Raw genomic sequence first — 12,560 nt, forward strand, 5'->3', positions numbered from 1 at the left:
GAACCCCAAGAGCAGGAAGAAAGGGAGAGAGAATGGCAACAGTGCGCCAGGCACAAACCACGACGACTCAGAGATGGGGAGAGAGCATTTTACAAGACTCATGCAACTGTTTAATTGGTTGGGAGGTGATGTTGAAAGATGCAGTTCTGGGGAAAGGGGCGAGAGTGGGGCGGGAAGGGGCGGGTAAGGGAGGGACAGGGTTCGTTTGTACTCAGGAGAATATAGACATCTGATACTGTTATTTCGTCTCTGCATTTTATTTGATCCAAGTGCGAGTGATGATAATCATCTTGCGGCCCCTTTGAAGCAGCGGACCAACACACACTGTTCAATTCTCCCTGTGAGAAGAGGGCAGAAGCATTGGTGGGAATGAGGGTGAATGACAGTGCTGTGAAATGAATACACAGAGCCAGATGCAGATCAACCTCACTTTATTCTTCGCGCCGGCAACTGCCTAACACAGGCTTTTCCCATCATGCATGTGCAATTCTCCCCGCATTCCCATTGGGAGGTGCCTAAAATGATGGAGCTCAGCCACTCCGTTATCTGTGTCCTCTCCAGGCGACAACACCTCCCCCTTTGGGCAAACAAAAAGTTGCTTACAGTTTAGTGTCCTCATATCTCTTCAATGAGACATACAGGCCTTCTGATGCACCTGGTGGACCTAGTCTGATGTTCCTCCTGCTGGTCCCCTGGCTCTCCTTCTCTCGTCTGCTCTTAATGTGTCACAGCTGCACCTTCCTCCTCTTGATCTTCTCGATCCCCTTCTTTGTATGGTTTGAAGTGGGAGACATTCCGAGTAACCATTCTCCTGTGGGAGCAAGCAGTTATGATTGTTCCATTAACATGAGCTATTGTCAGGTGTTCTGAATCGAACTTTGAATGTGTCTTTTAATCTTGGCGTCTGTATACAAGCACTTTGTAACGTATTTGCAAGTCAGAAATGTTTGCTCGTCTTCTGTTGTCAGAGTACTCCTTCATCTCTTGCTTCCTGTGGGCATCCACTTCTCGAATCTGCTTCTCATTGTCGCTCACTTCTTCCGTAAGATGAGACAGTCTGGTCCTTGTCTTCCTGCAATAGTAGTTCTGAGGGAGACTTTCCTTTCGTGCCATGTGGCGAGTTTCTATAGTCCGTCAACATGTTGCACACAGCCTGGTTGAGTGACATGGGCCTTAGTTCATTTTGTTGGAAAACTCTTTTTAAGCTGCTCATGAATTGCTCCACCATGCCATTGGCCTGTGGCCAACGCGGGGTAATTGTTCTGTGGTGGATTCCCATGTATTGCATGACTTTTGCGAACTCCAGACTGCTGAAAGGTGGGCCATTATTCGACTTCAGGACTTCTGGAATGCCCCACGTGGAGAAAATGTTGTCCAGTACTGGTATGACAGTGCTGGCTGCCATAGACGATATTTGATGCACCAGAGGAAACCGAGAGTACTCATCCATAATGACTAGCCAGTTCTTGCTTTCTTCAAAGGGGCCGAATAAGTCAACTGCGAGGTGCGTCTGCAGCCATTCATGCATGTTCGACATCACCAAGGGTTCCGGCCTTTTTGGACCGGAGGTGCTCTGACATAGGTGACATGCATTGATTGCTCGCTCTACCATTTGGTCCAGCCCCGGCAACCACATAGTGTCTCTTATTTGTCTTTTCGTGGCCACTATTCCATGGTGACCTTTGTGTGCTAGATCTCTGACAGATTGTCGTAGATCCATGGAAATCACTATTCGATGTCCTCTCATGACGAGTTCTTCCACCAATATTGATAGTTCTTCTCTCACATTCTTGAATGCACGCATTTTTACAGCAAAGTGAGTTTCTTGTACTTCGCTGGTGCTGTACAGATCTCTCCACCTCCCGGATTGGATTAAGTCCTGCACCTTCCTCAGTGTGACATATAGCCTGGTGTGGTCCAGAATGGTTTCGGGTGTGATTGCTCTGGGAGGGCCATGGTATGTGAGAAAGTTAACATATTTTTCTGCCAGGCTCTTGTCAGTGGAGTCGCATGGCAGCGGATGTCGCGACATGAAGTCTGCCGGGTTGTATTCCTTGCCCGACATGTGGATAGTCGTGAAATCAAAATCATGTAGCCTCAGGCCATGCATATCTATTCAGGAAGGTATCTTGCATCGAGAACTTCCAGAGATGGTCACCAGGGCTTGATGATCCGTCACAATCATGCATGGTTTGCCCAGGAGAAACATTTGGAAATGTTTGTATGCCCAGACGATGGCGAAACCTTCCTTTTCAGGTTGTGAGTACCTGGTCTTCACCTCTGAAAGGTTCCTGCTGGCATAGGCAATGACTGTCCGAGGAGATTCTCGTCCCCGTTGATGTTGTGCCCGAATTGCTCCCAGGCCGAGGGGGCTGGCATCGACAATCATCTCTGTGGACAAGTTCGGATCAAAATAGGCCATGTGCTCTGCTGATGCAATTTTGCTTTTGATTTGCACAAGTGCATCTTCGCAGTGCTGTGACCATTGAAATGGTCTTCCTTGCATGATGAGCTCTCTAAGGGGTGCACTGGTAGTTGCAAAGTCTCTGAGGTATTGGCCACAGTAGCTTGCAATACCCAGGAATGCGATGACTATGCTGACGTCTTTGGGGGGGTGAGATCTCTGAGATAGCAGCAACCTTGCTCTGGTCAGGGCTTATGCACCCTTGTGCGAAGATATGTCCATAGAACTTGAGATGCGACTTGCGCACACACCTGTCATAGGGCGTGATCATGCTGTTCTAGCGTGGCCTCGAAGATTAAGATGTCATTGCTATAATTGAAACAATTGTTCACATGGCGAATCACTCTCCTCACACTCTCCTGAAATATCTTGGCGGCCGAGCAGATGCCGAAACTAAGTCTCTTATATCTGAAGAGTCCAATCGGCATGGCAAACCTGGTGATGTATCGGATTGTTCACCTATCATGATCTGATGATATCCTTTGTTCAGGTCAAGCTTTGAAAACACCTTTGCTTCATTTAGTAGGCTGATCATGTCGTCCGGGTGCATTCCAGGATGCCTCTCACGCCCTATTGCCTTATTCTTTCAGCGCATGCCTGTGCATATGCGTATCTTGTTTGTGGATCCTCTCTTGGGAACAGCAACTATGGGGGAAACCCATGGAGTTGGACCATCAGTGGGTTCTATTATGCCTTTGCTCAGCAGACATTGTATTTCCTCTTCCACAAGTGGTTGCAGGTGTACTGGAAACCTCCTCAGATGTTGAGCAACCGGGGGTACAGATTCATCAATGTGGAGCATCATGGGACTTCCTTTGAGACACACGATGCCTTCAAATAATTTTGGGGACATCTGTCTAGCTGAGAACCTGGGCTACATGCTGTACGTCGCTGCTGTGATCTCCATCTCGATGGCCGTGGGGTAACCAAGTAGGTTGCTCCCGGGGACCTCTCCTTGGAGCACATGGAACTCGGCTTGGGTGCACTTTTCTTTATATCGTAGCGTTGTGGAGAACTTTCTATGATTGTGTATGGGCCCTCTCGCTGCCCACTGGAAAACCTTCAGGTCAGATCGATTTAGTCGTGGAGGAGACTTCATTTTGCGGAATTCTGACACACACATGATGTTCAGAGTGTCGCCAGTGTCAATGAGGAATTTGGCCTGGTGGTCTCCCGCCAGCAGGTTGAGGTCAACTTCAGACGGGGTTGTCATGCTGTTCATCGTGTAGGCGTAATCACGCTGAGTTGCTTCTCTGAGGGTGCGAGTGAAGGGGACTTTCCTTACACTTGTCTAACGTGGCGCCCAGGATCTCACCTTGCACGTGCATCCCCGCTTGGGCCACTGCTGCGTGCACTGAACTCTTGTTTGGGCAGTGTAGAGATGTACCCCTGCAATCGTCCAGGTGGAGAGTTGCATGCGACAGCCAGGTGCAGGCATGTCCGAATGCAGGACACTTCACTCCTTCCTGATGGGGAAAGGGAAGACCACACTGATGACGCAGGTCCTCTGGGCACATGGCTGCTAGCAGGTCCCCCTTGGGCTGATGACAAGACTTGGTAAATTTGCTCTCTCCCAGGCACTTTAGAGGTTTCAATCTGCAAGGCTTTTGCGTCCGCCCTGGATTCTGTCCTGGTAATCTGCAATATGCTGGCTAACGAGAGAGGTTCTCGGAGGAAGTTTTTCCTGAATGACGATGACAAACATCCCTCTATGATCCTCAGGTTGATGGCCGTTTCATTCGCGAACGTATGAAACTAACAGTGCACTACCAACTTGCGAAGGCGAGTTGCAAAGGCAACCATCAATTCACCCACCAGCTGGAACGCTGTGTTAAAAAGGTGTCTCTCATGGTCGATGTTACGCTGAGGGTCAAAGTACGTGCTCAGCGCTTTCTTGAGAACCTGTGTATGACTTAACTTCCTCTAGCGAGAACGTGGGTATATAGTCTTCTACCTCATCACTGACCAGATTCACTAACAACAGTCTAGCAAACTTGCTGGGTGTGCTTTCGTCATGGGCGTGCAAGTAATTCCCAAATCTCCTAAGCCATTTCTCCCAGCGAGGCCCTAGGGCTTGCTGATCATTCATATCAAAGGGCCCAGGTCGGCAAAAAGCTTCTTCATTTGGCTCGCTTTCTGACTTTTTGGAAAATAGTTATCCCTGCGAGGGCCTCTAAGATTCAGTTGTCAGGAAGTCTTGTGCATTTGGGTTGCATTCACAAAGATCCCATCCTCGTCACCATTGTCCAATTCTCCCTGTGAGAAGAGAGCAGGAAACTGCACTAGAAGCACTGGAGAGAATGAGGGCGAATGACAGTGCTGTGAATTGAATACACAGAGCCAGAGAAAGTTGCAACCTCTCTTTATTCGTCACGCCGGCAACTGCGTAACGCAGGCTTTTCCCATCGGGCATGCGCGATTATTCCGATTGGAGTGTGCCTCTCGTTGCGGAGCTCAGCCGCTCCGATAACTGTGTCCTCTCCAGGACACAACACACAGTTGATAGGAAAGGGAGAAGGAAGAGAGGACCTGGGGATAATGAAAAATGCTGGCAAGTAATGAAGATTACCCCTGCTAACTGCACAGGGAGTATTAATTCTATTAAAGACTAGGAGGCGAGCATTATGCTTCAACTTCTTTTATTACTACTCCTCAGCAGTTTCAACAAACTAATAACAAAAATACTGTAAAATGTCCAAAGTGACTTTTCTTCTCTCAGAACTACAATCCCCATAGTGTCTGTAGTCCATCTCCATCCATGCTCAGCTATGACCACATCCCATCCCTGAGCTTCTCCTCTCTTTTACGTGCTCTGAACTGTCACTAGCAAACTCCACACTATGCCCCGCCAACAGAGCGAAGATTTTAACCACTTTAAACTGGAGCGTTGATACACTTTGACTCCAAATGACTACTGCTGCTAGTCTGATTTCTCAATTGTTCTTCTGCTCTTCCCCTAGGGATGATACAAAGCAAAAGAATCAGGGTGGCATCCATGTATTGTAACCAACCTATGAAATATTATTTTTAACAATACGACCACCTTATGCAATATTATTCTCGATATGCAATAATGCCCTTAATCAATACATGAATGGGTGGGAAATTAATGCTCGCCTCCTAGTCTTTAATAGAATTAATACTCCCTGTGCAGTTAGCAGGGGTAATTTTCATTCTGTGGCAAGACTGGAGGCAAGCATTATGCTTGTTCAAAGCTTCCCAACATAGAAACTGCTAGACCCTCAGTTGGCTTGAAGTAAAACCTCTTAAAGGTACGATCACTAGCCGAATCTGCTGCTAGCATACTTTCTCTCAATGACACTCCTGCCGTAAAGGCCTTAGAAGCCATCGTTCCCCGCACTGAATGCGCTCCGTATCTTCCTAAATTAATATTCGCTGCTTACATAATTTCTTTTACCGATCTAGCAATGGTGGCTGTAGATACAGCCTGCAAAGGCTTCCTTCGAGCTATGAGCAATTGCGTGGTACCGGCTGCTCTCTGCTCAGCTGTTCGGAGATCGTACTCTTTGTTGCAGTTAGCTACACACCACTTATTCCTGCTCGGAAAATACGGGTAGTGTACTGAAGAGGTCCCTGTCTTAGTCCTTCTGACTATCGAGAAGGTGACTCCTTCTGGACCAAAGGATCTCCTATTTATCTCTAGTGCTTTGATGTCTGATACGCGCTTACAAGACACTAGACATAAAAGCATTGCCAGCTTACCTGATAGCTGCTTAAGGGATAAATATCTGTTTGATGGCCAGTCTTCTAAAAGCCGAAGGACTGCCGTCACGTCCCACACTGTATTATATCGAGGCTCTGGAGGGACCTTAAATCTGGCACCCCGTATAAGCCTCACTGCGGCTGGATGTTCGCTAGCTGGTACGCCTTTGATCGGCAAATGACCCGCTGAGATCGCTGATCTGTACACACCTATTGTGTGGAATTGTCTCCCGTCCTGCAATAATCGCGCTAGGAAGTTCAGAATCACTACTACAGGGGCTGAAATGGGATGAACACCTCTCCCTTTGCACCAGTTAATCCACTTGGCCCAAGCCGTGTCATAATTCCTACTAGTGGAAGGAGCCCAGGATTACGCAATAAGCTCTGCAGCTTGGGTAGAAATGCCTGGCAGCGCCCAACATCTCCTGATATCCTGCACGCAATGAGCGGGAGTGTGCCTCTCACTCTCAGAGGATGATACGACCCAACTGGATCCATGAGCAGTTGGTCTCCTTCTGGCAGAACTCTCAGCAGGTCCACCGCTAGTTCCATTAGGGTTGGGAACCACACTTGTGACTTCCACAGTGGTGCTATTAACAGCAGTCCTGCTCTCTCCCATCCGGCACTTCGCTAGAACTCTGTTCAGCATCATGAAGGGGGGGAAAGCGTAGTGCGGCCCGCCAGTCCATTCCTGTAGGAAGGCGTCCGTTCCTTGTGCCCCTGGATCTAGCCTCCAGCTGAAGTAGTCGGCTGTTTGTGTGTTGAGACGAGACGCAAAGTGGTCTATGTGTAATGAGCCCCACCTTTGATCCAGTGTCTGAAACACTGTCGGATCCAGCTTCCAATCGCTGGAGTCCATGAGGTAGCATGAATTCCAGTCTGCTACTACGTTCATCGCTCCGGGCAGATACTCTGCCATCACTAAAGTCTCTGTCTTGAGGCAGAAATGCCACAAATCTTTCACCAGCTCGGCTAGCATTCTGGATTTCGTACCGTCCAGGTGATTTATGTAACAGACAGCTGAAATGTTGTGCATCTTCAACAATATGCATGATTTAATTCTTCCCTTCGTGAAGGCTTTGATCACGAAGGACCCTGCTAACAGCTCCAGACAGTTTATGTGAAGGCGAAGATCTTCTTCACTCCATTTCCCTCCTGTCTGTAGGTCCCTGCATGGAGCTCCCCAGCCTAGGTGACTGGCGTCAGACTCTATGATCAGGTCTGGTCGATCTCCGAAAATGGCTCGCCCATTCCACGCGTCCATATTCTTCAACCACCATTTCAGTTCTCACACGGATTCTCAATCCAAAGGTACTAATTGATGATATTTCAAGCCCTACTGCAAGTGTCTGATCTTCAGCCTCTGCAGCGCCCAATAATGTAGGGGCCCTGGGAATATGGCTTGAATGAGGCCGCTAGCAGCCCCACAATCCTCGCTAGTACTCTGAGGGACACTACTTGTTTCTGCAGACATCCTTGAATTTCTCTCTTGATGTCTCGCATTTTTTGCGCTGGAAGCTCTAGTGTGGCTTTCCTGGTGTCTAGGATAAACCCTAGGAAGTCCAACCTCTGCGCAGGGGCGGTGTCTAATTTCTCCACATTCACCAGAAATCCCAGATACAAGAGCAGATCCTGCACCCATCCTGTCTGGTAAACCAGCGTCTCTCGGCTAACAGCAGCAGGTCATCTAGATATATGATCAATCTTATGCCTTTCTCCCAGATTGCTGCTGCCACTGGCTTCAACAGCTTGGTAAAAGCCCAAGGAGCTGATGCAAGACCGAAGGGCATCATCTTGAATTGCCAACACTGTCCTTTCCAATGAAAAGCCAGGAATGTCCTGTACTCTTCTAAGACTGGTACCGTCATATAAGCGTCCTTCAGGTCTAGTCTTGTCAGCCAGTCTCCTTCTCTGAGGGAGTCTCAGAGCTGGTGTATGCCTTCCATCTTGAAATGGCGGTAGACTACCCAGCTGTTTAGTTCCTTCAGGTTTATTACAGGTCTGACCTTCTCTTTCCTGTATACTAGGAACATATTGCTCACAAAACTGGGTGTCCTCGGGCATCTCTCTATGGCGTTCTTCAGGACGAACTGTGCCAGTTCACGGTCTAAGCAGCTCTGCTCTGTGTGTGCTAAGCGCTGCTGGTGTGGTCTGCGCGCTTGTACTGGTGGCTCTATAAATTCTAGCTGCAGACCTTTCACAGTTTGCAATATCCACGCATCGCTGGAAAGCACGCGCCAGTTTTGCCAAAACATACCAGTCCTCCCTCCCACCGGAGGGTAATGAATCATTCTCACCTTGTGTGAATCCTTGTCCTCTGCTGGATCCTCTCCCTCTGCGTCCTCTGGGGAAACGTCCCCTGGCCGGGAAGAAGGAATCGTGCTGTCTGTTCTCCCAGTATTGAGCTCTCGGATTCTGGGGCCTTCTGCCTCCTTGATTTCGACCAGCCGCACGACCCCTGTGGCGAACGGTCCCGGCGAAAACTCTGTTAGGGAAGATCTTCCAGATTGAAGCATGTACCTTCTCCAATGAGGTATAGGTACTGACGAAATGGCCTATTTCCTTCCCAAAGGCCTTGCCAAACAGGAAGCCTTGTGCTGCTTCCCCTGCCTCGTATGATGCTAGATCGCTGAGCTTGGGATGATTTTTCAGCAGTAAGCCTCTTCTCCTTTCTGAGGTGATTGCTCAGTTGGCATTGCCCAGTAAACAGACTGCTCTCTGTGCCCAGCCTGCAAAGGCGTCAGGGTCTACTTCTTCCCTCGTATCTTTAGCTCTCTTGGCTAGGTCCATGATCTTAGCCAGTGGGCCTGCTAAGTCCAGAACTTTCTCATGGCAACTCTTCCATGATCTGTCTATTCCCTTCTGGGGGTCCTTACTGGTCTTGGATACAAAGGTTAGCATCTTGGGGTCAAGTTCAGGGGTTTCCGCTACCTTACCCGGAAGGTCTGGCATTGGGCATTCTGCGCAAAGCCGCTGTCTAACCTCTTTGTCGAGAGCTTTTATCAATCTTACTGTCATATACTGTGCAACTCTGGGTGACGGTTACCAGTCTGAAGACCTCGGGTTTCGGATACTGTCCGGATCGAACATATCCTCTTGCACCTCCTTGAGGTGTTTCTCCTTGCGGGCTTTCTTCCCCCCGCTGGGCTTAGCCCAGTCTTCTCCCACTGTCTCTTCCTCATCTTGTGAGGACGGGTCTCCTTCTGCTGGCTCTTCCTCCGAGCCTGGGTCATCTCCTCCGCCAAAGTCTTCCCCAGGAGCAGGGGTACTGAGGCTTGCCTGCCGTTGCAAATAGGCTTCTCTGAGCTTTGTGAAGGCGTCGACAGCCTCCGGGGCCTTTCCTTTCGCCCCATCCAATGGGCCCTGGGGGTCGTGAGAGGGTTTTCTCTTACGGGCCTTATTACTCCCCTTAGACCCTGCTTCTGAGGGTTTGGTGGGCGTGCGTTCCGTCCCTGTGGTGCCATCTGTAGGCTGGCTCAGCATTTCTTCCAGCGTCTCTAGTCTTTCCTGCAGGGGTCTCACCCACTGCGCCACTGCATCGACCAGTGAACTACCTAGCACCTCCTTAAAGCTGGCTGCGAGGTCCAGGGATTGCTCCTCCTCGCTCCATTTGTACTCTGACATGCTTGAGAGTGTGCTGTGTGCCTGTTACCAGTGAAGGGGTCTGGGCATGCCCATGTCGCTGTTCTGATGCTTGCGTATCTTTTTATGCCTAAAGTATATATATATATATATATATATATATATTTTTTTTTTTCATACACTGTGGCTGCACCGGACTATTGTTCTCCACTGCCCAATCAGGCTGTATGTCTTTAATATGCATCTTATACGAGGTTTCCTGAGCCTTAACTAGGCTTAATTGACTCAGTTGGTGAGATGAGGTAAAGCTCCCTTCTCACGATGCGCTCCGCTTCACAGGAGCTTCTGTGTGAGTCCTTGCTACTGCGGCGTGCACTGTGTAGGATTACGATCCTTTCATGTGCTTATTTAGAATATTATAATCACCGCCGTGGCCCGACTCCTTTGTCTCGTAGATATGAGCTTTCAATGCGCTCTCGGCTTTCCGGAAAGGGCTCCGGCTCTGCCTCCCCAATGGAGGGGGCTGGAGCGCTCTTTCCTCCCGCGGCCGGGCCCACGCAGCTCTGAGGAGGCTCCGGCTCTGCCTCCCCAAGGGTGGGGGCCGGAGTGCTCTTCGCTCGGTAAGCCGACGTAATACGTCTTCTGCAGTGGTCCGCAGCGGCGCTAAACCCCTAATGTGCCGGGAATACGGCACAGGGTCGCGCGCTTCAGACCTTAGACTTGTACCCTAAACTGGTTACGTCCTGATAGGGCATGCGGCCCTGGCCCGCTCTGTTCGCTCCGCTTTAGCTGTATCTGACACGAAGCTAACCTGCAAACGTACCAAGTTACAAACTATTCTAGCGTAGTACGCAGACTGCGCTGCGCCGGCTATTCCTGCTCACGCCTCTGCAATCTTTCATGTGCTAACATAATTATAGACTGTCATTTAACGTCTAAACATAGTCATTTAGCATCTAAACATAGGAGGTGGTAAAATTGGTACTTATCTGCTTGAAGAGCAGTAAAAGAAGAGGAGGAGCTCAGGGACAGGATGTGGTCATAGCTGAGCATGGATGGAGATGGACTACAGAGACTATGGGGATTGTAGTTCTGAGAGAAGAAAAGTCACTTTGGACATTTTACAGTATTTTTGTTATTAGTTTGTTGAAACTGCTGAGGAATAGTAATAAAAGAAGTTGAAGCATAATGCTCGCCTCCAGTCTTTCCATAGAATCAGAGCCTTCCTGTGGCTGTTCTGTTCTTATTATAGAGCCAGGTTGACATTGATCACAAATTACAATTCTAATTCAAAAAAGGAAATAATCTCAATACAATTGAATATGACCAAAACGTCAACACAAGGCTAGGGCAATTTTTCGTTTTAACATATTTGTATTAACTTTAAAGCATGCCATTCAGTGTCATATAAAACCAGCAATAAGTCGTGTAGGTAGGTGATAATACAGTGACAAAGCATGGGTAGATAAATAAAATATTGGATTCACATTAGATGGGTGTCCAGTTAAGATAACGTTAGGTAAATTAATACATATTGAAGCGGTTCGTTCAAGTAGAATCAAAGGATAATGAGGGGTTAATTTAACATAGATGTCGGTTTAGGATAGTAAAGAACTAGTTTATTGAATAGAAAGATCTTCGAGACGAGTGTTTTCTTTCTATGAACTTCATGACGTTTGGAAAGAATAATCGTAGACATAGAAAAGGGGTCCTGCGTGTCTTCTCCTGGCGAGCGGAGGTGGTATGTACTTGCACCCAGCGCTGTTGTCTCCCGGAAGTGCCCGTTCTTATCGCCCCCTCCTTGTGTAGCCCGGCGAGTAAGATGGCGGCTGCAGGGTGCGAGTACGAAGTGGTGATAGATGAAGACGAGGTGGAAATGATAGAGGATGACGACGATGAGGAAGAAGAGGACACGGAGAGGTGAGGGTGCAGCCTTAATGCCTGGAAAACGGGAGGGGAACCTATGACTGCAGAGAGCTACTGGGGGTGAGGAGGTGCCTTTAGGGAAATGTGCAATGATAGCAGCAGGTGAGGATTAAGTGATTAAAGTATAGTTTCTACCATTGGCATGAGATGTAACCATTTCGGGTGGTTTGATGAATATAAGTTCCTGACAGTTTTGAGAGGTGAGGCAAGGAGTTTGATGATTTACGATGTGGTTTCACTTTTATATTAAAAGGGAGAGATGTGGAGTTTAGAGTCCAAGTCAAGGGTTCGTTTGACAGGTGTATATGTGGCGTGCCAGGGGCATGCGTGTAATAGCTACCTGGCTATGAGGAAGTGCTTAGTGAGGGTAGTATGTGACATCGGTAGGGAGGGAGCCGGTACGATTGCTTGGGGGAAACATTTTTGAGAGGTCAGGGTTATGGCAGCGTGCAATCTTGCAAGCTGTGAGGGCGCAGAATTGTTGGAGAAGGCATGTTAAGTTGCTTGATATTTGTAAAGCGCCTTGTTGCTTTCGAGGCATGTGCGGGCTGAATGGCCATCTGACCGTAATCTGAACAGACATGAAGTTCATTGCATGCAAATAGTATTTATAACTTCACGCAACGCTTCGGTTGTCAGCAGAGATGGCTATTGAGCTAAGCTGTAGTATGAAGAGTATTCGGGTGCGTTGTGGGTTGCTGTCAATTACTGACAGCTGGACCGAATGTTATCCTCTAATAGGAAGTGTGTATTATTATTTTTTTTTTGTATGCAGTGTCCCTGCAGATTTTTAGACACTTGCTGCTTTTAAAGCGTGCAAGGCAGTGCTGGGGGATGGACACAATTTACTGGGGAGACGTGGGCG

The 12,560-nt window shown here is 48.5% G+C and overlaps 1 protein-coding gene across 2 annotated transcripts in view; it reads left to right on the forward strand.

Annotated features, from left to right (window-relative positions):
• Positions 1–11,536: 11,536 nt before the first annotated feature.
• The window catches only part of DNAJC7 (DnaJ heat shock protein family (Hsp40) member C7), an 838,484-nt gene continuing 837,460 nt past the window's right edge, over positions 11,537–12,560 (forward strand). Inside the window, exon 1 of one of the 2 annotated variants that reach the window (XM_069634491.1) lies at positions 11,537–11,689. In XM_069634491.1, coding sequence (XP_069490592.1) covers positions 11,592–11,689 — 98 coding nt within the window. In that variant the 5' untranslated portion in view covers positions 11,537–11,591. The remainder of the gene's footprint in view (positions 11,690–12,560) is intronic. The other variant, XM_069634489.1, reaches the window with a different exon arrangement.

Source organism: Ambystoma mexicanum, chromosome 13 (assembly GCF_040938575.1).
Source record: "Ambystoma mexicanum isolate Mex_15411 chromosome 13, UKY_AmexF1_1, whole genome shotgun sequence".
NCBI lineage: Eukaryota > Metazoa > Chordata > Amphibia > Caudata > Ambystomatidae > Ambystoma > Ambystoma mexicanum.